This window comes from Bos javanicus, chromosome 25 (genome assembly GCF_032452875.1).
Source record: "Bos javanicus breed banteng chromosome 25, ARS-OSU_banteng_1.0, whole genome shotgun sequence".
Taxonomy (NCBI): Eukaryota; Metazoa; Chordata; class Mammalia; order Artiodactyla; family Bovidae; genus Bos; species Bos javanicus.
In genome coordinates, this window is record NC_083892.1 from 1,538,680 (window position 1) to 1,561,116 (window position 22,437).

General features: G+C 62.6%; 4 protein-coding genes and 1 long non-coding RNA gene across 6 annotated transcripts; 3 read left to right on the forward strand and 2 right to left on the reverse strand.

Annotated features, from left to right (window-relative positions):
* The first annotated feature begins 1,039 nt into the window (after positions 1-1,039).
* Positions 1,040-7,067, forward strand: TBL3 (transducin beta like 3). Its single transcript, XM_061400771.1, has 22 exons — positions 1,040-1,124; positions 2,651-2,702; positions 2,797-2,892; positions 2,979-3,026; positions 3,134-3,275; positions 3,361-3,445; positions 3,530-3,700; positions 3,782-3,857; positions 3,942-4,035; positions 4,112-4,293; positions 4,385-4,526; positions 4,623-4,681; positions 4,761-4,864; positions 5,219-5,366; positions 5,452-5,682; positions 5,770-5,840; positions 5,914-6,070; positions 6,155-6,213; positions 6,342-6,445; positions 6,533-6,604; positions 6,688-6,846; positions 6,925-7,067. The coding sequence occupies exons 1-22, from the start codon at positions 1,045-1,047 to the stop codon at positions 7,032-7,034; spliced, it is 2,442 nt and encodes an 813-aa protein (XP_061256755.1). The 5' UTR covers positions 1,040-1,044; the 3' UTR covers positions 7,035-7,067.
* Positions 1,124-3,427, reverse strand: LOC133238104 (uncharacterized). The gene is made up of 3 exons (XR_009733433.1): positions 3,342-3,427; positions 1,738-1,931; positions 1,124-1,400 (listed from the first exon to the last, which is right to left on the reverse strand). It is a non-coding gene; the product is annotated as an uncharacterized LOC133238104 (long non-coding RNA).
* A 91-nt stretch (positions 7,068-7,158) lies between the features above and the next one.
* Positions 7,159-11,593, reverse strand: NOXO1 (NADPH oxidase organizer 1). Of its 2 annotated transcripts, XM_061400775.1 has the most exons (9): positions 10,973-11,593; positions 10,729-10,812; positions 9,074-9,154; positions 8,831-8,906; positions 8,556-8,736; positions 8,251-8,432; positions 8,019-8,132; positions 7,686-7,803; positions 7,159-7,597 (listed from the first exon to the last, which is right to left on the reverse strand). In XM_061400775.1, the coding sequence occupies exons 1-9, from the start codon at positions 11,048-11,050 to the stop codon at positions 7,345-7,347; spliced, it is 1,167 nt and encodes a 388-aa protein (XP_061256759.1). In that variant the 5' UTR covers positions 11,051-11,593; the 3' UTR covers positions 7,159-7,344. The 2 variants fall into 2 exon arrangements, with proteins under 2 accessions (XP_061256759.1, XP_061256760.1); XM_061400776.1 differs by lacking the exons at positions 10,729-10,812; positions 10,973-11,593 and adding an exon at positions 9,247-10,713.
* A 70-nt stretch (positions 11,594-11,663) lies between these two features.
* On the forward strand, positions 11,664-14,405 carry GFER (growth factor, augmenter of liver regeneration). Its single transcript, XM_061400784.1, has 3 exons — positions 11,664-12,363; positions 12,629-12,825; positions 13,714-14,405. Exons 1-3 carry the CDS (start codon positions 11,665-11,667, stop codon positions 13,874-13,876), a joined length of 1,059 nt encoding a protein of 352 aa, XP_061256768.1. The 5' UTR covers position 11,664; the 3' UTR covers positions 13,877-14,405.
* Positions 14,406-16,920: 2,515 nt separating this feature from the next.
* Positions 16,921-21,194, forward strand: SYNGR3 (synaptogyrin 3). Its single transcript, XM_061400782.1, has 4 exons — positions 16,921-17,237; positions 19,095-19,332; positions 19,503-19,645; positions 19,731-21,194. The coding sequence occupies exons 1-4, from the start codon at positions 17,139-17,141 to the stop codon at positions 19,938-19,940; spliced, it is 690 nt and encodes a 229-aa protein (XP_061256766.1). The 5' UTR covers positions 16,921-17,138; the 3' UTR covers positions 19,941-21,194.
* Positions 21,195-22,437: the final 1,243 nt, after the last annotated feature.

The window sequence follows — 22,437 nt, forward strand, 5'->3', positions numbered from 1 at the left end:
CCCTGCAGCCACACCGGCTTGCTTCTCCTAAATGCCAGGCTTCTGCACTGCCTGTTCCTCAGTCTGAAGCATTGTTCCCCGAGATAATCAGAGGGCTCCCTGTTTCACCAACCTTCGGCTTTGCTCGCCCGGTTCACCTTTACAAGGAAGCCTCCTTCATCGCCCAGTTTAAAGCTGCGCCCCCTGCACTCCACTCCATCCTCACCCTGCTACATTCTTTCCAGGACACTAACCCACTCCAGTGTTCTTGCCTGGAGAATCCCAGGGACGGGGGAGCCTGGTGGGCTGCCGTCTGTGGGGTCGCACAGAGTCGGACACGACTGAAGCGACTTAGCAGCAGCAGCAGCAGCAACCACTTAACAAGATTATTCCGGGCCCTTCCTCTGCCCAGCCCTCACTTCACTAGCACGGCATCTTCTCTGGTGTCTCTCAAGTGCCTAGAACAGAGAACGTGCTCAATCAATATTCGAACGTCTCCGAAATCGCCCGATTTACTACCAGGAGGAGAAGGGAACGACAGAGGATGAGATGGTTGGATGGCATCACCGACTCGATGCACATGAGTCTGAGCAAACTCCGGGAGTTGGTGATAGACAGGGAAGCAGTCCATGGGGTCGCAAAGAGTCGGACTGGACAGAGCGACTAAACTGAAGTAGTTCCCTGCGGTATTTCTCATACCATACGCTAAGGCGGAGCCCGGTTCAGGGCTCTGCTAACCCACCGCGCTTAACCCAAACCCCAGAATGCCAAGGGGGCAGGAGTTTTGGGATTACTTCAATAACCAGTTCCTACGAAAACCTTTTCAAATTTCCATTTAAAAGACAGGCGGCTGGAGACTCCAGCACCCTCCGAGTTCAGGCCTCCCGCCCCTGCCACTCCCAAGTTACTCTATGCCCCACCCGCCAGGCCGGAAACGCCTCTGCCATCTTCCGCTTGCTGACGCCGCGCCTCTGCCCACAGCAAAGATGTCGCCGAGGTCGCAGCGCCGATGACGTCACAGTAGTAGTGGGCGGTGACGCCATCTCTGCGAGCCCAAGGTGCGGAATGGCTCCCGGGTCTCCCTCACGCGGTGGCACCGGCGACATGGCTGAGGTGGCGGCCGGAGTGGGCCGCTTCAAGTCCAAGTAAGCTGGGGCGCTGGGGCTGGGGGCGAACCCGCCGCTGGGGCTGGGGGCGCCGCCGAGGGAGGGAGCCGGGTTCGCAGCCGCAGTAGCGAAGGCGCCGGCGTGGGTCCCACACGCATCGGTTTGGGGAGGGATGAGGTACTGACGGGGCTGGGTCCTAACAGGCGGGCGGCGGCGTCACGGCTGCGGCATCAGGTGGCAGAGCAGGCACTGACAGCGCTCAGCTTTCGGAGGGCAGGCCCTGGAGCCTGGCCGGGTGCAGCTAGCTTCCGCGACCTAAAGTTGAAGCAGTTTCGGTCGGGGGTGGGGACAAGAGATCCCAAAGCGAGAGGAAGGGTCGAGGCCGGTCCTAGACGGTGGGAGTCCCCACCGCCTAGACGACGGCAGAAGAGCCACCTGTGGGCCAGGCGGCCTGGGGAGCTTTCACATGCTCTCTTCTCCAAGGACTGGGAAGAGAGGTCAGGACATGAGCTAGACCTCCGTGGCCAGGAGTCCCTGAATCCCGGGCTTATGCAATCCCCAACTTGATGTTGAATGTCTAAGTGCTGTTTTCCCGGGTCCAGACAGACTCAGTGTAACGCGCAGGAGCAGAGTTTGATGGGGGTAAACCTACCAAGCAGATCATTTCCATCAGTAGCTGTGACAAGCACTAGCAAGGGGAAGCCCTGATGCCAAGACTGCCTCTGTTGGATGGTCGAGCGGGCTCAGGGGGCCTCCAGCTTCCTCTTGGCCATCAGGCTTCCTTTAGTGGAGTTAGCCAGGCACCTTGGAAATTCAGAGAGGCCCAGGCTGGGAATAGGGAACAGCCTGTGTGAACACAAAGGATCAGAAGAGACCCCTCATGGCAGGTTCTTGGGAATATGTAAGGAGAGGAGAGGGTTTCAGGGCAGGGGACAACACAAACGAGTTGTGTTCTAAAACGCCTCTCTGGGAGCAAGCTTTGAGAGAGTGGTGAAGAGGCTATAGCAGCTCCCCAGAGAGGAGAGTGCCGTGGCCTGGACCAGCAAGGAAGTAGCCGAGGTGGGGGGTGAGGATAATCTGCCTGGAGAGTGGGGTGGAGGAAGGAACTGGGGTTGAGGAGGGGCAGGCTGGAGTTGGACCTCAAGGATAAGGGTGTTTGAAGAGGATGTTGCTATGGGCTGGTACCCAGGCCTGGCCTCCTATGGCCAGCAGAGGGCGTCCAAGGCCTGGCTTGTCAGGCACCCTGGAGTCTCTGGGATTTGGACTGCCTTTGCTTCCCTGGGCCCATGTGGATCACTGACCCGCTCAGGGTCCCAAATCTTCTATAACAGGGGGTACTAACACCCACCTCCAAATATGGTTGAGAGTGGTAAAGAAGGTAACAGACGAGCTCATCACCCCACCCTGCCCCGTGTGCACACACACACACCAGAATCCCAGCCCTCCCAGAAGCTCCTCAAGGGTTGGGCCCTATTGGGTTGACCTCTGGGAGAGCACCTAGCACAGGGCTGGGCACCGGGGACCACGGGGTGGTGGTTCACTCTCTTGCCCTGTCTTCCCTCCAGCTATGCTGTTGAGCGCAAAATCGAGCCTTTCTACAAGGGCGGGAAGGTGCAGGTACTGGCCCCGGGGTAGGGCGGGGGGTTGGCAGGGTGATGAGGCAGCCTGGAGCTGCAGGGTGTTCCCTTAGCTGAGACCCCTTTGCCCCCAGCTGGACCAGACTGGACAGCACCTCTTCTGTGTCTGTGGCACCAGAGTCAACATCTTGGATGTGGCCTCGGGGGCCGTGCTGCGGAGCCTGGAGCAGGTGAGGGCGGCGATGGTCAGGGCAAGGGCCTGGTGTGGATGGCGGCCTGTTCTCATGGTGCCCTGCGCACCCACTCTCGCCCCTAGGAGGACCAGGAGGACATCACTGCCTTTGACCTCAGCCCCGACGACAAGGTATGTGCGATCAGGACAGGAGGCGGGCTCCGGTACCTCCCACCCAGACTGAGTGGGTGAGGATGGCATGTACACCCGTGCCCCAGCTGAACTGCGTCCTCCCCTAGGTGCTGGTGACAGCCAGCCGGGCCCTGCTGCTGGCTCAGTGGGCCTGGCAAGAGGGCAGTGTCACCCGCCTGTGGAAGGCGATACACACAGCCCCTGTGGCCACCATGGCCTTCGACCCCACCTCCACACTGCTAGCCACAGGTAGGACCCCGGCTGGGTTGGGGGCGGCGAGCCAGGCGGGGATCTTTGGGCCCACAGCGCCCCCACCTCGGATCCACTCCCACAGGCGGCTGTGATGGGGCCGTGCGCGTCTGGGACGTCGTGCGGTGCTATGGGACACACCACTTTCGGGGCTCGCCGGGCGTCGTGCAGTGAGTCAGGGCGGTGGGGGGCGGGGGCGGGGGGCGTCACTGCCAGGGCGACACAGCTCACAGCTCCGCCCCGCCTGCCCGCAGCCTGGTGGCCTTCCACCCGGACCCCGCTCGCCTGCTGCTCTTCTCCTCGGCCGCAGACACCAGCATCCGCGTGTGGTCGCTGCAGGAGCGGTCGTGCCTGGCCGTGCTGACTGCCCACTATAGTGCTGTCACGTCTCTGACCTTCAGCGCCGATGGCCACACCATGCTCAGGTCAGAGCCCAGCGCCCCGGCCTTGGCAGGGAAGGGAGGGCCACAGCCGCGGCCTGGGCACTGAGGTGGGTATCCCCCCAGCTCGGGCCGGGACAAGATCTGTGTCATCTGGGACCTGCGGAGCCTCCAGGCCACAAGGACCGTGCCAGTGTTTGAGGTGGGGGCGCCAGGGCCAGTGAGGGCAGTGGGAGGGGAGGGGCGGCGGGGCTGGGGCCTCCACCCCTGACCTGCTTGCCCTCAGAGCGTGGAGGCCGCGGTGCTGCTGCCGGAGGAGCCGGCACCGGAGCTGGGTGTGAAGTCCGCGGGCCTGCACTTCCTGACGGCCGGCGACCAAGGTGCGTGGGCTGGGCACGGGCGGGAGGGGGTGGGGGCCGGCGGACCCTGAGTCCCAGCGGCCTTGTCCCCGCACAGGTGCGCTGCGCGTGTGGGAGGCGGCCTCTGGGCGGTGTGTCCACGCACAGCAGCGGCTGCCCGGCCCTGGGCGGGAGCTGACCCACTGCACCCTGGCCCACGCCGCCGGCCTGCTCCTCAGCGTCACTGCCGACCACAACCTGCTGCTCTACGACGCGTGCTCCCTGCAGCTGCGGAAACAGGTGCGCGTGCACTGCCCCTGCTAGGCCCCGCCCTGGTGCCAACACCCCACCCCGCTCACCCAGCCTGCCCCATGTCCCTCCTGCCCCACAGTTCGCCGGCTACAGCGAGGAGGTGCTGGATGTCCGGTTCCTTGGGCCTGAGGACTCTCACGTTGTCGTGGCGTCTAACAGCCCCTGCCTGAAGGTGTTTGATCTACAGACCTCAGCCTGCCAGATTCTCCACGGCCACACAGGTGAGGGCAGGAACCAGGCCCTAGGCCCTTACCCGGATGGAGTGCCCGGCCTGGCCTCAGCTGATCTCTAGCTACGGCCACTCCACTTTCTTCCAGACATCGTCCTGGCCCTAGACGTGTTCCGGAAGGGGCGGCTCTTTGCTAGCTGTGCCAAGGTGAGACACCAAAGGAACTGAGGGGCAGGGACTGGTGGGGAAGCCCTGCCCAGCCTCCCCTCACCCTTCGGATCCCCAGGATCAGAGCATCCGCGTCTGGAGGATGAACAAGGCCGGTGAGGTGGCTTGTGTGGCTCAGGGCTCTGGGCACACACACAGCGTGGGCACCATCTGCTGCTCCAGGTAGTGGTCAGGGCCGGGGGTGTCACAGAGGCAGAGGCGGCTCTCACCTTGCTCTCCGAGTCTCCAGCCCAGGGGTGTGGAACAGAGGCTGGGGCAGGGTACCCCAAGGGACTGCGGTTCCTTAGAAGTAGCCTTGAGGTTGGTGGGTAAAAGGACACTGAGCGATGCCCGGGGGAGGGGTCCCACTGTTGGACTGAGTCACCAGGGGTGCCAGGGTGGGGGGCACATAGCAGTTCCAGTCGTGGGGCAGGCTTCCCGGTCTCCTGAGGTCTGGCAGGCCTGAGCGGTGGGGCTCTGCCGGCAGGGCTGGCCAGGGCTCAGCAGGTGTCTCCCTTCCCCTAAATCCGGCCGCAGGCTGAAGGAGACGTTCCTGGTGACGGGCAGCCAGGACTGCACTGTGAAGCTCTGGCCCCTCCCTGAAGCCCTGCTGTCCAAGGGCACAGGCCACGAGGGCGGCCCGGTCCTCCTGCAGGCCCAGGCCACGCAGCGCTGCCATGACAAGGTGACCGCACGCAGCGCCCGGGTGGGGTCATGGCCAGGCCCTCGCCAGGACGGGGCTCTGAGCAGCTGCCTGCTCTTGCCACCAGGACATCAATAGTGTGGCTGTCGCCCCCAATGACAAGCTGCTGGCCACGGGCTCACAGGACCGTACGGCCAAACTCTGGGCCCTGCCACGGTGCCAGCTGCTGGGCACCTTCTCGGGCCACCGGCGCGGCCTCTGGTGCGTCCAGTTCTCGCCCATGGACCAGGTGCTGGCCACGGCCTCGGCCGATGGCACCATCAAGCTCTGGGCCCTGCAGGACTTCAGCTGCCTCAAGGTGAGCTGCCCCTGGCCCAGGCCTGGCACCCCCTCCACCCCAGACCCGGCCCCCCACCCGACGCCTCACCCCCCACCCCCCCCACAGACTTTCGAGGGGCATGATGCTTCTGTGCTGAAGGTGGCCTTTGTAAGCCGCGGCACGCAGCTGCTGTCCAGGTGAGTAGGGGGTGGGCAGGGCCGGGGTGCGCCGGGTGGGCCCAGGCTGAACCCCTCCCCACCCCCACCCCAGTGGCTCTGACGGGCTCCTGAAGCTCTGGACCATCAAGAACAACGAGTGCGTGCGGACGCTGGACGCTCACGAGGACAAGGTCTGGGGGCTGCACTGCAGCCGGCTGGACGACCGCGCCCTCACCGGTGCCAGTGACTCCCGCGTTGTCCTCTGGAAGGTGTGTGGGCCAGGGAGGGCATCACAGTGGGCAGGGCAGCGTGGGGGCCAGTCTGAGCCCAATGTGACCCCGGTCTGACCCCAGGACGTGACCGAGGCGGAGCAGGCCGAGGAGCAGGCCAAGAGAGACGAGCAGGTGGTCAAGTAAGTGGGGTCTCCCCGCCCCCCAGCTCGGAGTCGGTGCGCTGGTCCCTCCTCTCTGGAGCAGCCACCCTGCTTGCCTGGCCGGGTCCCCCAGGGGCCCTGTGCCCTGTCCCCTCCTTGCCCTCCAGGCAGCAAGAGCTCGACAACCTGCTCCATGAGAAGCGCTACCTGCGGGCGCTGGGCCTGGCCATCTCCCTGGACCGGCCCCACACTGTGCTGACCGTCATCCAGGGTCAGTGCTGCCCCGGGCTGCACGGGGCGGGTCTCTCGGGATCTGTGCTGCCCCTTCCCTATGGCTCAACCTCTTCTCCACCCGCAGCCATCCGAAGGGACCCCGAGTCCTGCGAGAAGCTGGAAACCACGGTGCTCCAACTGCGGCGCGACCAGAAAGGTCTGGGGTGGGCAGGTCAGGCCGGATGGGGCCGCGTGAGGCTGGGGGTGCGGGGGCAGGTGTGACTGTGCTGTTGCCCACAGAGGCTTTGCTGCGCTTCTGCGTCACATGGAACACCAACTCGCGGCACTGCCACGAGGCCCAGGCCGTGCTGGGTGTGCTGCTGCGGCATGAGGCCCCGGACGAGCTGCTGACCTATGATGGTGTGCGGGCCTCCCTCGAGGGCCTGCTGCCCTACACCGGTGAGTGGGCCGGCCGGGGGGCGGGCAGGGCCGTCCGCCACACTCGGCCGCCCCTGACAGCCTGCGGTCCTCCCCCAGAGCGGCACTTCCAGCGGCTCAGCCGGATGCTGCAGGCAGCCACTTTCCTGGACTTCCTGTGGCACAACATGAAGCTGCCCGCCCTCCCCACGGCCCCCGCGGCCCTGTGAAACACAGGGAAACACAGACTCTGCTGTCTTGGCTCCCTGTGTCCGTCTTGACTTCATCTCACCCCCTGGTCCTGGGCCACAGCTGGCCCACCCCCAGACCTGCCCTTCAGCACAGACATGGCTCTGTCAGTCAGGAGAGCTTTACTCAGGGCACACCAGGGGCACGCAGCCCAGCAAGCCCCACCTCCACCGCTCCTCCCACGGCCCTGAGGCCGAGGCAGCTGCTAGCTGTCATCCCTGGGCTCTGGAGCCTCGGGTGGTCCCTGGGGTCTGGTGCACAGCACCGCACTCCACGATGGGCCATGCTCTCTCAGAGGGCTCCCTGCTGCAGTGCCTTACGGGTGATGGTGCAGCAGCGGCTCTGAATGACACTCAGAGGCGGCCGGGCAGGCACAGGAGGCGGAAGCATTGCGGCCTGGGGGGACCTGGGGGAGCTGTGGGCCTTGCCCTCCCTGCCCTCTGCACCGTCAGCCCCGCGGTGGAGCCATGGCCCGCTGAGGAGGGTGCCCAGCCCATCACGCTGCAGCATCACAGCTGGGAGAAGACCAGTGCGGCCTTGGAACCTGTAGGACGCGAGTTTGGTTGGCTCTGGGCCCCACCCACCCCACCCCCTCCGCACCAGACCGGCTGCCAGAGCCCCAGCCCACACACCTGCACAGCCACCAGCCTCGGTCGGAGGCTTCCAGCACATGCACGCGTGCCCCTATGGGCACGGACAGCTCATCAGCCCGGCTGCTCTCATAGGCGCGGACAGCACAGAACTGGGGCCCTGGGGGTAGACGCTGGGTGGTCACCATGGGGCTTCAGAGCTCTCTCTTAATACCAGAGACCCCTTCTAGAGCCCAGTGGGCTCTGGCTCGCTCTGGGGCCAAGCACACACTGCAGGGCCACCGTCGCCCCCGCCATCTCATGGCCTCCCTCCCCCGGCACGCGCTGGACGCTGCCCCGTGACGGCACGGGCGTGGGGAGGAGGGTCAGTCTCACCGCTTATCCCCAGGAGCTGTCCCCCATCCTGTCCCTGGTGTGGGGCCGCCTCTTCCAGGTAGGGAGCTGGAAACCACGCCGTCTGCTGGTCCTCGTTCGTCACCAGCCACCAGCCTATGCCCAAGAGGGGGATGGGCGGGGGGCTTCAGCTCCCGCAGCCCGCTGGGATCCCAGGGGCAGGAGGGTGTGTCCCTGCAACAGGCACCAGCCCACCTGCGGGGCGTCAGCCCACCTGAGGGGTGTCGTAGCAGCACATCCAGGGCCTCCTGGGCCTGAGCGTGGAAGGGCTGGCCCCGCGTGTCCTGGGTGCTGAAGGTCTGCAGGCAGTGCAGGCTCTGGGCCTCCAGGGTGCGGACCGCAGGGCTGCCTGAGGGGCCTGGCGAGGGCTCTTGCGGGGTGGGCAGGATCACCAGGCTGGTGAGGGCCCAGGATGCAAGGGAGAGGTGTCAGGTGTCTCCCATAGGCCCATCAGGCCTCCAAGCCAACCCGCCTGTGGGCCCTTCCCCACCACGCCTCCCCCGTCCTCCGGGCAGGCACCTGCCAGGTGGCAGCATAGGCTCCAGGTCCAGAGGTTGTGGTGTGAAGAAGCCAGTGAGCTCCAGGCTGCGGGACACACGCTCCCCGGCCGCCAGCAGTGCCCTCAGGTAGGCCTCCAGCAGCTGCAGGCGGGCCAGGCCTCGGCCCGTGCGGCTTCGGTGCACCAGCCAGGGTGCATCGGCTGCGGGCAGGACGGGGCAGCTGTGGGAGCCCCGCCTGGGCTCCTCACGTCCCACTGCTGCCGCCCCACCCTCCTGGATCCCTGCTGGCCTGACCTGGGAGCTTGGGGAGAACTCGATCAGATCTCCGCAGCAGGCCCGCCTCCACCGGGAAGGTCTCCTTGAGGGTTTTCTGAGAGCAAGAAGAGTCATCACTGGTCTCTGAAGGCCCACTAGTTTCCCCTGGGAGGGCAGGCAGGGGTCCCTTGGCTGAAAGCCCGAGTGGGCACGAGGGCAGGGCGTGGGTGGTCTCTCGTGGGTCAGGTTGCTAGGGGAAGTTGGGTGACCAGGTTCACTCACGTGGAGTCTCCTGAAGTCCTCCCAGCTTCTGCGTATGAAGCTGTCGCTGTCGTCCGACCAGCACACAGAGAAGGTGAACATCTGCTGGGGGAAGGTTGGGAGTGTCTTGGAGGCACTGGGCCAGGAGCTCCCCCACCTCCTCTAGGGCTGGCAGGGGTCCCACGGGCTCCTACCTGGAACCTCTCTGTCTGCACCAGAGCTGCCCCGCTCACACACACCGGGTGCCGGGCTCCCTCCATCCTGGTGACCCCAGATCTCCGTGAGGGACTTCTGGGAGTCTGCTGGGCGTGACCCCAGGTCCCACTACCTCCCTGCCCATATAGGGAGGAGGGGAGGCCTTGGGCACCCAGAAGGCTGGAATTCCCCAGCAGCGCCCCGGTCCTGGCTGCACTCCCCTGCACTTGACGGGCCTTCCCCACTTCCTCGCCGTGCCCCTCACCTGGGTAGGCAGGGGCATGGGGCTCCCCAGGTAGGAGGGGAAGCAGTGACGGTGGAGGGGCCCCTGCCAGAGTGTGAGCGTGGGGGGAGGAGGGGAAGGCAGGGCCATTAGAGCACCAGCAGGCTGCCCCTCCTGGCTCGCCACGCCCTGCTGGTGCCCAGGCTGGGCAGAGCCGCCCAGTGGCCCGGTGTGCCCCTGGCTCTGTCCCTGAGCTGACTGCAGTCGTCACCAGGAAAATATTAAAGGCTCTAAGTGCTTTGTTTGGCTTAATCCTCACATTGGAGGAAAGGTCTCTTAATGTCCCCAAATGGCAGAGGAGGAAATTTGTGTTAAACAGATATTGTCAGGGTTTCTTCATCATCTGGGGAGAGGCAGACCTCACAGGCTCACCCCACAGGTTCCACTGTGGTGGAGGGGCTTGCAGCAGGATGAAGAGGGTTCATCTGTAGTCACTAGCATTGGGAATGGCGAGGTGGAATTGGGAATGACTAGGACTGTTCCAAGAATCACCTCTGATTTCATGATTTATCAGTGTGCTGCAGACAGAACCTCTGAGGTCAGGAGTGACCCTCCCCCAACTAGCTGGGGCGGTGAAGGGAAGGCCCTAGAATCCCCAGACAGACGCTGGGCCCAGGGGCCCATATCTCAGGACCACCGCCTTACAGGGGAGACGAGAGCCCATCCAAACCTGGCGCATGGGGGTTCTTCCTTCCCCAGCCCACAGCTCTGAGAGCTGGGAGGGGCAGCCAGCCTGATGGCCCTTCCCCTCCTCCCTCAATCACACTCTGGCAGGAGGGCCTCAGTCCCAGCCCCTCCACCCAAGCCCTGGAGGGAGGGAAGGGTCAGGAAGCCTGACAAAAGGCCTTTGTGCATCTGTCCTGCCAGAGGCACTCTCTGAAGCCTTCAAACCTCCCCTGGTCTTGGCCCAGGCAATGAACACCTGTGGACACAGGCCTAATTTTTGCAAAGTGCCTTCAGTCCAGCTGTCATAATTCTTGCCAATCTCAGTGGGGGTCGCTGGCCTGGTAGGGTACAAAGTGGGATGGCTCCTGCTCCCTTGGAAGACAGAGATGTTGGAGAAGGGCCAGTCTGCTCACAGCCAGGGACCTAGAAGGATGCTGCGGCCCCTCCCTACACTGCTGACAGTCCCATGTTCCCCACCCCCAGCAACCGAGATCCTCTCAACACTCTCCACATCCCCTCCTTCACTTCTCACCTGGACCACTACAACAGCTCCATGCTCCCCCCACAAAGCCTGTGGTCCTCTCTTGCTGCCGTGAAATACACTCTCCAGAGGAATCTATGCAAAACCGAAATGGGATCAAACTTCCCAGCACCGTCCCAGGGTCCTGAGCATACATCCCCAGCTCCTGGGTCAGTTGATGGTATCCTCCGTGGGCCCCTGGCCACCTCAGGACCTCTGCCCACACCACCCTTCCCAGGTCCTGTCCCACACTGGCCTTTCTGCCCAAGCAGGAAGTCAAGCTCCTCCTCCCTCCTCCGTTGGCTCTGACTACTCTCCTCAGCTGATTTCTCATTCTTCAGGCCTCTCTGCCTAAGGGTCAACTCCTCAAGGAGGCCTCCTAGAGTTAACACACCCTGTTCATAGCCTCCATCACAGCTTGTACCTAAACACTTATTAGTGTGACTCTTGTTTTTTCCATCTTGACCACTAGACCATGGGCTGAGGAGGTTAGGGAGGAACGAATCTTGCTCCTCGCCCTGTCCAGAGCCTGGAGCAGTGCTAAGCACAGATTAGGCACTACACAGGTATTTGCAGAATCAATTAATGTACATATGGAATGAATGTACACAGGGAAGCAGTGGTATCCCTGAGGCCACGCCCCACCTGGGTTTAACCCCTCAGGTAGGCTGTGGGACTGAGCAGAGAGGAGGGGGGCTGCTCAGGGCTCCCCGGAGTCCAGAGACGCACCTTCTCCTCTGCACGCTCGACCCTCCCAGCCTAGGCGGGCACCCGTTGCCATGGCGCCGATCGCCTAGGCGGACTCGCCGAACCCGCAGCCGCACCGCCCTTTGTGCGCTCACAGCCCCGCCCCGCATTGCCCAGGCGCAAAGCACCCGGCCCCGGGCGCGCCCCCAGCGGAGGGCACAGAGCCAAGCCGCAGGCACGCGAGACGGTCGGAGCGGAGCGATGGGGGCGTCGCGGGCCGCAACACGGAGGTCCAAGAGGCCGCAGCCCGAAGCCGCGTCGCGCCCACGGCGCGTCGTCCACAACACGCTAATCTTCTACTGGAGGAAGCGGGAGCACTGCCACGGCCGACACAAGACCGGCTCGGGCCGTGGAAGGAGGCCCAGGGGCAAGGCAAGGACTCGGGGCTCGAGAACCGCGCGTACCGCGGCTCGGGCCTCCGGCGCGTCTCCAGCTCGCACTCCTGCATCTCCGGGGGCGCGGACCCTGGCTGCCAGCCCCGCCCCCGCGCCGGGCCCCGCCCCCGGGCCCAGCTCCGCACCCGCGGCGCGCGCGCCCGGCTCCTGCGGCCGCGCCCTGGCGGCGGCGCGCGCGCTGGCCTGGAGGCCGGCCTGGATGCCGGTGTGGAGGCCCCGCTGGCCCGGCAGGCACTGCGCGGGTGGCATGGCGGCGCCCGGCGAGCGCGGCCGCTTCGGCGCCGGGATCCTCTTCTCCTTCCTGCCCGGCGGCGCGCGCTCCGAGGTGACGGACGACCTAGTGACGGACGCGCGCGGCCGCGGCGCGGGGCGGAGAGAAGCCACTGCTTCGGCCCGGGCGCCATCCGCGGGGCCGGCGTCCGACCCTCCGGCCTCCGAGTTCTCCCCGCGGCGGCCCTGCCGGGCCTGCGTGGACTTCAAGTCGTGGATGCGCACGCAGCAGAAGGTGCAGGCGTAGGGGGGCCCCCACACCTTGTCCTCGGGTACCCGGGACAGGCTGCCCGCCCCCTCCCCGGGGGTCGGCGCTTCCTAACCGTGCCCCCAAGGTAGGCCCAGCCTTTCGGCTCTTGGCCATGTGTGGGCTGGATCGGCCCCAGGACTTCTGTCTCCGGTCAGTGGGTCTCCGGATGGGGCGAAAAAATAAACAGGGAGCTTTGTAGGTTTCTGGTCGGGGAAAACCGAACTGACCCTTGGTCGGCCTCCTTCCACAGCGGGACAGCAAGTTTAGGGAGGATTGCCCTCAGGATCGCGAGGAACTGGGCCGCAACAGCTGGGCTGTCCTCCACACCCTGGCTGCCTACTACCCCGACCTGCCCACCCCAGAGCAGCAGCAGGATATGGCTCAGTTCATACATTTATTTTCCAAGTTTTACCCGTGTGAAGAATGTGCCGAAGACATAAGGAAAAGGTAAGTCGTGTCTGCAGGGTGTGCAGCCTGGGTCTGGGGCCCTTGGCAGATGTCATAAAGGGGAGCCTAGAGAAGTAGAGGCCGAGGTGGCAGCGAGTTGCCGAGAGCAGGGACCAACCAACAGCGTAGGGATTCTGGAGCCACTGCCTTTCTCCTCGAAGGCCAGGCCTGGGGCTGCTGCTGAGGGCTGCTGCTTTCTGCAGCCACAGAGCTCCCTCCCTGGGAGGGCTACTCTCATGAGATCCCTTGCTTAGCACTGATGAAGACTCTGGCAGGTTTCTAGGGACTCCACTGTGCCTAGCTTCTGGAGCAGGACCTTCAGTTTCAAGGCCTTGGGACCTCACTGCTTTTGCTTCCAAGAGCCGCTTTTTTGGGGAGCTCAAGAACTGTTGTTCGGCAGCCATAAGCATTTCTGGGCTGGCTGTGGGGGAAAGGGTAGCCCTTGCTGTTTGGAGCCTGGGCATTTATACGAGGTCTCTTGCTGAGGTGGTGTGGCAGGGCCACAGGTGCAAAGAAGCAGACCTGCTTTTCAGGTAGGCCTTTAATCCAGCCCCGCCCCTCCACACACTGCCTGGGGCCAGGGATGCTGGGGTGAGGCCTCCTGATTGTTACGAGATTGTAAAGCGGAGACCTCGTGTCTTAATGTCTTGCCCGGGGCTCTTGTCAGGGTTTGCCACGCGCCCTAGGTAGGTGTTGGAGCAGGCCTTAGAGTCCACTGGGACTTGAGGCTGGAGGGTCAGCCCCCTTCTGGGAATTCCTCAGAGCATGAGGGCACCCCTGGATCTAGGCCCCAGCTCTCCTCTCTGGATTGGGCAGGCCAGGAGATGGTGGGGCGGGCACGCCGGGAGCACCGCCTGCCCCCTCCTGCACATGCTCCCCTTCACGCAGGATATACAGGGACCAGCCAGACACACGCACTCGTGTGAGCTTCACCCAGTGGCTCTGCCGTCTGCACAACGAGGTGAACCGCAAGCTGGGCAAGCCGGACTTCGACTGCTCACTGGTGGATGAGCGCTGGCGCGATGGCTGGAAAGATGGCTCCTGTGACTAGCCAGCGGCCAGAGCCTGGGGAGGCCCGGCCAGAGGGGGCGGGGCTCATTAAAGTGCCGTCACACACAGAGCCTGTGGTGTCTCCGTTGGGTGCTCCCCAGACCCTGCCCTGGGAACCCTCTCCCTCTGCAGTTCGGGGGAGACGTGGAGGAGCCCGATAGCAGGCACCCCGGTGGTGGCCTCCTCACCACAGGCCCGCGAGGCTGCTGACAGGGGAGGCAGGGGCAGCCCAGGACATCCCTTCCCTTCAGGATTTGGCCTCCTGCTCACCCACCCCGCTGCCTGCTTCTCCACACAGGAAGCCCACAGGCCTGGCTGGGCACCACCGTCTCGCCCCTCAGGCCTGGCCAGTGTCTCCCCACCTTGTAGTGAGGGACAGCGCAGGATGTAGCCCCGGAGGCTGTGCGCTGTTTGCACGTCAGGAAAGAGGCTTATGGGTCGAACTCTGCTGCTCGTCTCCGGTCTGGCCTCTGGCCTTACAGGTTCCATGGAACTCGAGACCAAAATAAAATGCTGGAGAAATGACTGAAGCCCTGGCCTCAGCGTGTTTTGTGCTGGGACTTGCAACAGCAGACAGGCCTGCTGCTTCCTTATCTGGGTTCTGGCTCCCCAGGAGAAGGGGGCCTTTCCAAGGCCAGAGTGGGCTAGGATATACAGGAACAGGAGGCTGAGTTGCTGGAGCTGAGGGAGAATGGATCAGAGGAGGGGAGGTTGAATGAAAGGTCCTCAAGGCCCCAGTAAGGGTGTGGTTCTAACACCCAGCTCTGACCAAACAATGCATCGTGGAGGATCTGGAGCCGAGGGATGGCAAGGTGTGACTTTAGCTGGAATGTGGCTGAGAGTAGGGAGGAAGGACACCTACTCCGCAGCAGCTGAGAGGGAAGCTCACCCTAGGGTGGGTGGCAAGCATCACTGGATACATTCTGAAGGTGGAGTCCAAGGTGACTACAGGCTTCTGGCCCAAGCCACTGGAAGGAGGGAGCTGCCCAGTGTGTCAGTGAGATGCAGAAGGCTATCAGTGGAACAGGTTTGGGGGTGACCTAGACCCAGCTTTAGGGCCTTCCCAGATCCTCTCAACCACACCCATTCCCAGGGCTTGGCTCCCAGCTGGAATGCCCCAGCAACACTGTGCCCCAGCCCTGTGGTCATAAAGCTCTGGTCACCTCTCCCTAGTGTGTCTCAGCCCTTTCCTGGGCAAGAGCCAGCCTTTAGCAGTCAGTCTCTCCTTGGCATCTTCACCACACTGGCCCCACGGGGGTGCTGGCTTCCACAGGGGCTGCCGGGAGGGGCCAGGTGACATGAAATAGGGGTAACCAGTGGAGAAGTCACCATTCTTTGGTACACCAGATGGACGCCCCCAGCATAGGGGAACCTGCGTGCTGGGAGCCAGCAGGGCTGTGGTCAGCACACGCCTTCCATGTTGGCTCTCCCCTCTTCCCTGCCTCACTTCCCTTCTTCCCTAACTCTGGCTTCCTCAAAGTTTCACCTCCCAATAAAATTCTAACTTTGCAGCAGACTGATTTCCAGGCTAAGACAAGAGGGACTCAAGTTCAAGGGAAAGTCCTGGCTCAGGCTGTGAGCATGGAGACCAAGGGAGTGAGCACAGAGCAGGGAGAAGATCCCCAGGACCAGACACGGGGACTCCTAAGCTCAAAGGTCACAGGAAGAACAAGAGGAAGAGACAAGAAAGGGCCCATGAAGTAGGAGGAACAGGAGGAGAGGGTTACGTCAGAGTGTTCCCAGGAGGATGGGAAAAGGATGGCAGTGCCTGAATTGCCCCTGGGACTAAAAGGAGAAGTGACACCTGGAGGGAAGTGGGTTCAGGAGTGGAAGGAAGTAGCAGGTTTAGGCACCGAGGTAACCAATCAAGTAAAGGGGGAAACGAATGATGGGTGAGACGGAACCGTTGCTGACAGGTGAGAGGTATGGGACTGGATGCACAAAGCATTGAGTCAACCAGGCCACACCTTTACTCAATGTCCTGGATAGAAACTGGCGTCATCTGTCCTGACATGGTAGTGACCTGGGTTTCAATCCTGGCTCTTCACTTTCTGTGATCAAGGAACTAAACCAGTTTGTTTTGGTTTTTTTTTTTAAAACTCGGTCACGTTGTATAGCTTACGCAATCTTACTAGTTCCCGGACCAGGGATCAAACCCGGCCCTGGCAGCGAAAGTGCCGAGTCCTAACCACTGGACTGCCAGGGAACTCCCGGACTGGCTATTTACCATCTGAAGAAAGAGGGGGTAAAAGAGTCCCCCCCTACACAGAGGGTGGTGGAACGCCAGGCACTGTCAATGCTCAAGGAATGTGGACTTTCCTCAAATGTCCTAGACAGAAACAAGCGTCACCTGGGCCCCTGCCCAGCTCCCTGGAAGGACAATGAAGGAAGGGACCCTGTCCAACCCCAAGCTGGGTGATCTCTGGAAGAAACCCAGCAGGTGTGCAAGGGAGCCAGGCACCCGCTCTGCCAAACTCCCCATCTCCGATGCTTCGCCCCAAACTGTCTGCCAAAAGTCAGTTGGGGAGACCCAGGAGTGTGGAGGGGGCTCAATGGGCACCCTCTGGAGGACCACATCCAGCCACAGGATAAGAGCAGAGACGCCCCACCTCCCACCCAGCCGGCCTCTGGGCTCTGCCTGCCTGGGCAGTGCCCTGAGGGCAGAAGTGCCCCATGCTGTTAGGGAGGCTGGAATCCTCTGAAGGAGAAGGGGGACTCATGGAAGCTGGGTTCTCTTTCCCTGAGGGCTGGGGAGAGACACTGGAGCCCTGGGTTTGTTACCTCCTTATATACTCAGCAAAGGGCCCTGTTCAGAGGAGCAGCGTCACGACGGTCAGTCCATCCGTGTGGCTACCGCAAAGGCTGAGCTCAGTGTCTGCGGGCCCTGCTGATTCCGGACTATTTTTGGGGTGGGGGCACTCGGCCCCTTGACCTTGCCTCCTGGTGGGGACTGGCGGGTGGAGTGGTATCCTGGCGGGTGGGGTGGTCCTGCGGTGCCAACCGGGGGTGGAAAGTGGGCGGGGCGGAGGGAGGTGAGGGCTCCAGCCCTGCGCCCGCGGACCAGGGTCGGGGCGCGGGCTCGGTGCCGCCCCGCGCGTCCCCGCCGCAGCGGGCGCGCGCTCCCGAAAGGCGGCGGCGGCGGCAGCACTGGCCGCACCGGCAGCATCAGCACTCGCAGCATCCCCGGGCGGCCTCGGGCGGGGCCGGCCCGACGGACAGGCGGACAGAAGGCCCCGGGGGCGCGCGGCCCGCCCAGGCTGGCCATGGAGGGAGGCTCGTTCGGCGCGGGACGCGCGGGGGCAGCCCTGGACCCTGTGAGCTTCGCGCGGCGGCCCCAGACCCTACTGCGTGTCGCATCCTGGGTGAGTGGCCGGCCCCAGCCCCCTCCCCGATACCCCCTCCCACCTCGCCTCGCCTCCCGCATCCCGATCACCTGCGCCTCGCCCCTGCCCTTCGCCCCTTCCCCATCCACGCCGGCCCTTCCCCCGCCGGCCCCAGGTTAGGGTGACGTCACCGGGCTGGGTGCGTCCACCTGCCGGCGGGGGAGGGGCCGGTGGCGACAGCCGGGGACCTTGAAGGGTCACCACCCGCCGCACCCACCTCCCAGTTCTTCCTTAGGTCTAACTCAGTGCCCTTCCTCAGCCCTCGCTCCGTTTTTCCTGTGTTCACGCTTGGAAACGGGCACAGGGGTGGGGACGGGATTCGCGGAGGGCTTGGGCGCTCAGCCTCAGCACTAGGAGAGGCTACCGGAACCGAGAGAATCTGGCCGAGCCTCCCCCTTGCTTCTCCTGCGCGCACATCCTCCCGGCTCCTTCGAAGGGAACTGGCCCTTCCCAGGCCCCCCATTTGCAACCGTGAGTTGGGGGTGGGGGTGCTTCGGGATTCCTCTGCGTGGGGCAGCTGGAAGGGGCTCTGCACTGGGAGGGCTTTCTGGAGGTGGTGTGGGAGGGGCAGATTTGGTGCAGCCTAGCCTACTGGAGCAACCCTAGGCCCAGTGGCCTGCTCCTCCTTCCCATCCATCCAGGCAGGAGACACGGAAGGTGGAATGCCAAGTTCTGGGTTGTACCCACCTGCTGGCAGCTGGTGCTGGCATCTACTCACGTGTCTTCCAGGAGGGTGGTGCTCAGGGTGGGGCAGGGGCCCTGGGGGTGGAGTGACTCTGGCTAGACCAGATAGTAGGGACCCTATGTTCTGGTTCCAGCTCTGACTCAACTGGTGGACCAGTTGGGGGTACATGTCAGTATCTTGCACTTTGGTTTCCCTCTTAGTCTCTAGGAGCTGGGGCAGGAAAGGAGAAAAATGAAGTTGAAACTGGAGGTCTTTTCTTGTTTTAGAAACAGATGGCTGCCCAGGGCTCCAAGAGCAGCATCTGGTTTAAAAGGACTGTGGCTACAGTCCATGGGGTTACAAAGAGTCAGACATGACTGAGGGACTAACACTTAACACCACCTCCCTTGCCTTCCAGCCACAGGGCACTGAGGTCTGACTGAACCCCAGAACTTATGGATGGTATTGATGATTAATCCCAGACTGGAGTGCCCACAAAGTGCAGGATGCTGGGTGGGCATTATTTCTAACCCAACCGCCCCATGAGTCGTGCCTGCTACATTTGGCATGCTGGGAAACAAGACTGCACAGCTGGGGCATGCTGAAGGCGGGGTGCACTCAGGTCCTGGCTGACAGCTCTGTGCAGCTGTCCCTCTGCTGTGCGCCCCATGCCCCCTCTCTCCCCACTCCACATCTACTCTCCCAACCCTGCTGACTCAAGCCTGGGGGTCACAGATCCTGTCCCCACGCTCTGGAGTGGGCCATGGGAGACACTTCGGGCTCCACAAGGTACAGAGGACACAGCTCAAATGCCAGCCCTGGCTCTTACCAACCATGTGACCCCTGGACAAGTCACTTCACCTGCTGGAGCCCCGAGCTCCCTATCTACAAAGCAGATAAGAACCATGGCACCTTCGCGGTTGTTTCGAAGAATTCCATGCGCTAATAAGGCATGTAGCCATTTTAAGTACAGTGCACAGTAGATCCTCACTAAAGGCTGTGTCTATAGTTGCTACACCTGAGGTAGGTATTAAGGGAGGGGTCCCTGAGGACACCGCCCCCCGCCCCCGAGAGATGGATCCTGGGCTTCAGGGGCACGTGGGCGCTCACGGTGGGCTAAGAGACCTAAGGGGTACCGCAGGGCCCTGAGCGCCTCCCGCCGCCGCCCGCAGGTGTTCTCCATCGCTGTCTTCGGGCCCATAGTCAACGAGGGCTACGTGAACGCCGACAGCGGCCCAGAGCTACGCTGCGTCTTCAACGGCAACGCGGGCGCCTGCCGCTTCGGAGTCGCGCTCGGCCTCGGGGCCTTCCTAGCCTGCTCCTGCTTCCTGCTGCTCGACGTGCGCTTCCAGCAGATCAGCAGCGTCCGCGACCGGCGGCGCGCTGTGCTGCTCGACCTGGGCTTCTCAGGTGGGCGGGGCCCTGGCCGCGGAGCTTCCGGGTGGGCGGGGATTGGGCGGGGCCAGGGGCGCGGTTCTCATCGAGTGGGCAGGGACAGGCCCGGGGGCGGGGTCTCCTTCCTGTTTGGGCCCGGCGCCTGCATGGAGCGCCCCCCGACCTGCCCGTCCGCCGTTCCGCAGGCCTCTGGTCCTTCCTGTGGTTCGTGGGCTTTTGTTTCCTCACCAACCAGTGGCAGCGCACGGCGCCCGGGCCAGGCACAGCGCAGGCGGGGGACGCGGCGCGCGCCGTCATCACCTTCAGCTTCTTCTCCATCCTCAGCTGGGTGAGTGCTGCCGGCTGGCGGCGGGGCTGGGGCTCGGGCAAGGTCCGACAGGGTCAGCCCTGGCTGACCCCGGACTCCCCCTCAGGTGGCGCTTACCGTGAAGGCCCTGCAGCGGTTCCGTCTGGGCACCGACATGTCGCTCTTTGCCACCGAGCAGCTGGGTGCTGGGGCGGGCCAGACCTACCCGGGCTACCCGGTGGGCAGCGGTGTGGAAGGCACGGATACCTACCAGAGCCCGCCCTTCACCGAGACCCTGGACACCAGTCCCAAAGGGTACCAGGTCCCTGCCTACTAGAGGCCAGCAGGCCCAGACGAGGCGCAAAGGCTGCCCCACCCATGCAGGGTCCAAGGCCTCCTGGGGCCTCCCTCAGGTCCTCCCGGCCCAGCAGCAGGGAGTGGATGCTGTGGGTCATCTGGGGCCAAGAGAAGGTGGCCTCCAGGGTGCCTGGGCTGTGCCCCACAAGTTCCTCCGGTCCCTTTAGTCCCCAACTCAGGGCCAGAGGTCCTGAGGAGGGAACATCATGGCCCTGGGCACGTGTCCTCCAGCCTCAAATGGACCAGCCTGGCAGGGAGCCATTCCCCTCATGAGCCAGCTAGGGCTCACCTGCCCACTCCGGGGTCAGAGGTCCAGCTGCCCTCCATAGCCAGGTGCGGGGGCTGCCCTGGACTCGGGGTGCCTAGGGGAAGGGACACCGCCCTCACCCCGTGGCCGGGCAAGCGTGGCCAGTTCCCCACCCCCTGTCCCGGTGGATAGTGGTGGTCCTCGCTCTGCCCTGGTGTCTCACCCTGCGGGGCCCCCTGTTCTCCCTGGAGCTGCCCCCGTTTCCTCTCACAGGCGCACTAGAGTAGCCCGGCCCTGTGGATGTTGTGATTGTGGTCAAGTCTAAAGGTTTCATCTTGTAGTTCCCCACAAGCAGCCCCTCTGTCTGTGGCCCCAGCTCCAGCCCTTACCTGCCTCAGCCCAGGCCCCTGCTGGGGTGCGGGCAGCTCTGGCCAGGAAAGCACAACATGGCTATAGGTCTGAGCATCAGCCCTCTCGCAGCCTTTCAGTAAGACCTTGCCCCAGGGAGGCTCCAGACACTGGGTGCCTGCAGGACACGCCCCCCACAAGGAGAGGTCTCGAGGCTCCACCTGCCCGCCATGCCCTGGAGACGGCCATTCCCTGCAAACCCCTTTACATAGGCCTCCTCGACTAGTCCAGCTCCCCACACTGCACCCCACTTTAAGGCCCAGCCCGAGGTGGGGGGGGGTCCCTCTGCATAGCTGAGTACTCATGCATTGCTCAAAGCTGGCTTTTCACATTAAGTCAATACCAAATGCGGTTGCCACATTCATTCTTACAGATGCCTCTCTCAGGAGTTGCAGTTGAGTGACAACCCTGTACATTGTAGCATAGACCAATTATTTGTGGATATTTAAGTGAACATGTTTACAATTTTTGTATATATGGATCTCTCCTTCCCTCTTCTGAAAGAACAATCCGTGATTGTGTATTTTCAGTGTCCCATGTTCCAACTGCAACTTCTTTACAATAAAGACGGTAAATGAGTTTACTGTGACCTTTCCACTCCTACCCCTCCAGTACCGGAGACTGGGACCCAAGGAGCACCAGGGCCCAGAATCCAGAAGGGGGCTGGGAGGTAAAGACCAGGCTGATGCCCCTGTTCTGGAGAGTGCTAGGGAAAACCGTTGCGATTTCTCAAGATGTCCCCTTCTTACCGCCTCCTGTTCCTGAGACCCCTGCCCTGTGTACCATGCAGTGTCCAGAGCCACGTTCCATGGCCAGCTCCCTTTCGGAGACATCCCCAGCTTGGTCTTGTTGACTTTTGAATTCATCTTTTGGGAGTTTTATTTCAGTTACTTTTTCATTTCTTGCTGGTTAACAACCTTCTAGTTGACCTTCAAGGAAGCAGGCAGGACCTAGGGCTGGGGTTCTGGCTTGGCCATGTTCAAGCTTGGTCTCAACTTGTACCCTTCCAGAGAAGAGCAGTTCCCATGGTCAAAGGTGCAGTTCAGTTCAGTTGCTCAGTTGTGTCCGACGCTTTGAGACCCCATGGACTGCAACACACCAGGCCTCCCTGTCCAACTCCAACATGAGCTTACTCAAACTCATGTCCATCGAGTCGATGATGCCATCCAACCATCTCATCCTCTGTCATCCCCTTCTCCTCCCGCCTTCAGTCTTTCCCAGCATCAGGGTCTTTTCCAGTCAGTCAGTTCTTCTCATCAGGTGGGCGAGTATTGGAATTTCAGCTTCAGCATCAGTCCTTCCAATGAATATTCAGAACTGATTTTCTTTAGGATGGACTCTTTTGATCTCCTTGCAGTACAGGTAGTAGTTGCTAAGGTGCAGTAGGTGTTAACATAAACTACTCAGGGTAGTGCTTGTCATCAGGCTGTGTTGCCTGGTATTGTTATGGTTCTTGGTTCTTCTTTAAGTATCAGCGTTTTTAGTATCGTGAGTGAAATAGCCCAGCTTCCAGGTTACTCTTTGCGGGTGTTGGCTTGTGTTCAGGTCTTCAGAGGGCATCAGGTAAGGGGGTCTTCTCCTGTGTGATAGGGAACGCAGGTGGCCTCCTAGCAGCCCTATGGAGAGTGAAGAGGGTGACGGCTCTGCTTCCTAGCAGGCACTGAAGCTCAGCCATCAGCCAGAAACTTGCTCCAGTCTCACCATAAGTAGGTAGGCCCTCAGGTTCAGACAGGCAGTGCCCATCCCCTTCTGCTTCTTTCAGAAAGACATCTCCATTTCTTCTCAAGTAAGGATGTTGCCTCATTTGGAGGTGGCTATGCGT

Coding starts and splice junctions, on each gene's coding strand:
- NOXO1 (XM_061400775.1), bottom strand. CDS start 11,050: ATGAGAAATCAGCTGAGGAGAGTAGTCAGAGCCAACGGAGGAGGGAGG. Junction 9,155..10,728: donor GAGCTGTTGTAGTGGTCCAG/GTGAGAAGTGAA, acceptor TTCCCCCAGCAG/ATGTTCACCTTCTCTGTGTG. Junction 8,433..8,555: donor CCTATGCTGCCACCTGGCAG/GTGCCTGCCCGG, acceptor GGCCCTCACCAG/CCTGGTGATCCTGCCCACCC.
- TBL3 (XM_061400771.1), top strand. CDS start 1,045: ATGGCTCCCGGGTCTCCCTCACGCGGTGGCACCGGCGACATGGCTGAG. Junction 4,682..4,760: donor TCTTTGCTAGCTGTGCCAAG/GTGAGACACCAA, acceptor TCGGATCCCCAG/GATCAGAGCATCCGCGTCTG. Junction 6,847..6,924: donor GGGCCTGCTGCCCTACACCG/GTGAGTGGGCCG, acceptor GTCCTCCCCCAG/AGCGGCACTTCCAGCGGCTC.
- SYNGR3 (XM_061400782.1), top strand. CDS start 17,139: ATGGAGGGAGGCTCGTTCGGCGCGGGACGCGCGGGGGCAGCCCTGGAC. Junction 17,238..19,094: donor TACTGCGTGTCGCATCCTGG/GTGAGTGGCCGG, acceptor CGCCGCCCGCAG/GTGTTCTCCATCGCTGTCTT. Junction 19,646..19,730: donor TCTTCTCCATCCTCAGCTGG/GTGAGTGCTGCC, acceptor ACTCCCCCTCAG/GTGGCGCTTACCGTGAAGGC.
- GFER (XM_061400784.1), top strand. CDS start 11,665: ATGGGGGCGTCGCGGGCCGCAACACGGAGGTCCAAGAGGCCGCAGCCC. Junction 12,364..12,628: donor GGATGCGCACGCAGCAGAAG/GTGCAGGCGTAG, acceptor CTCCTTCCACAG/CGGGACAGCAAGTTTAGGGA. Junction 12,826..13,713: donor GCCGAAGACATAAGGAAAAG/GTAAGTCGTGTC, acceptor CCCTTCACGCAG/GATATACAGGGACCAGCCAG.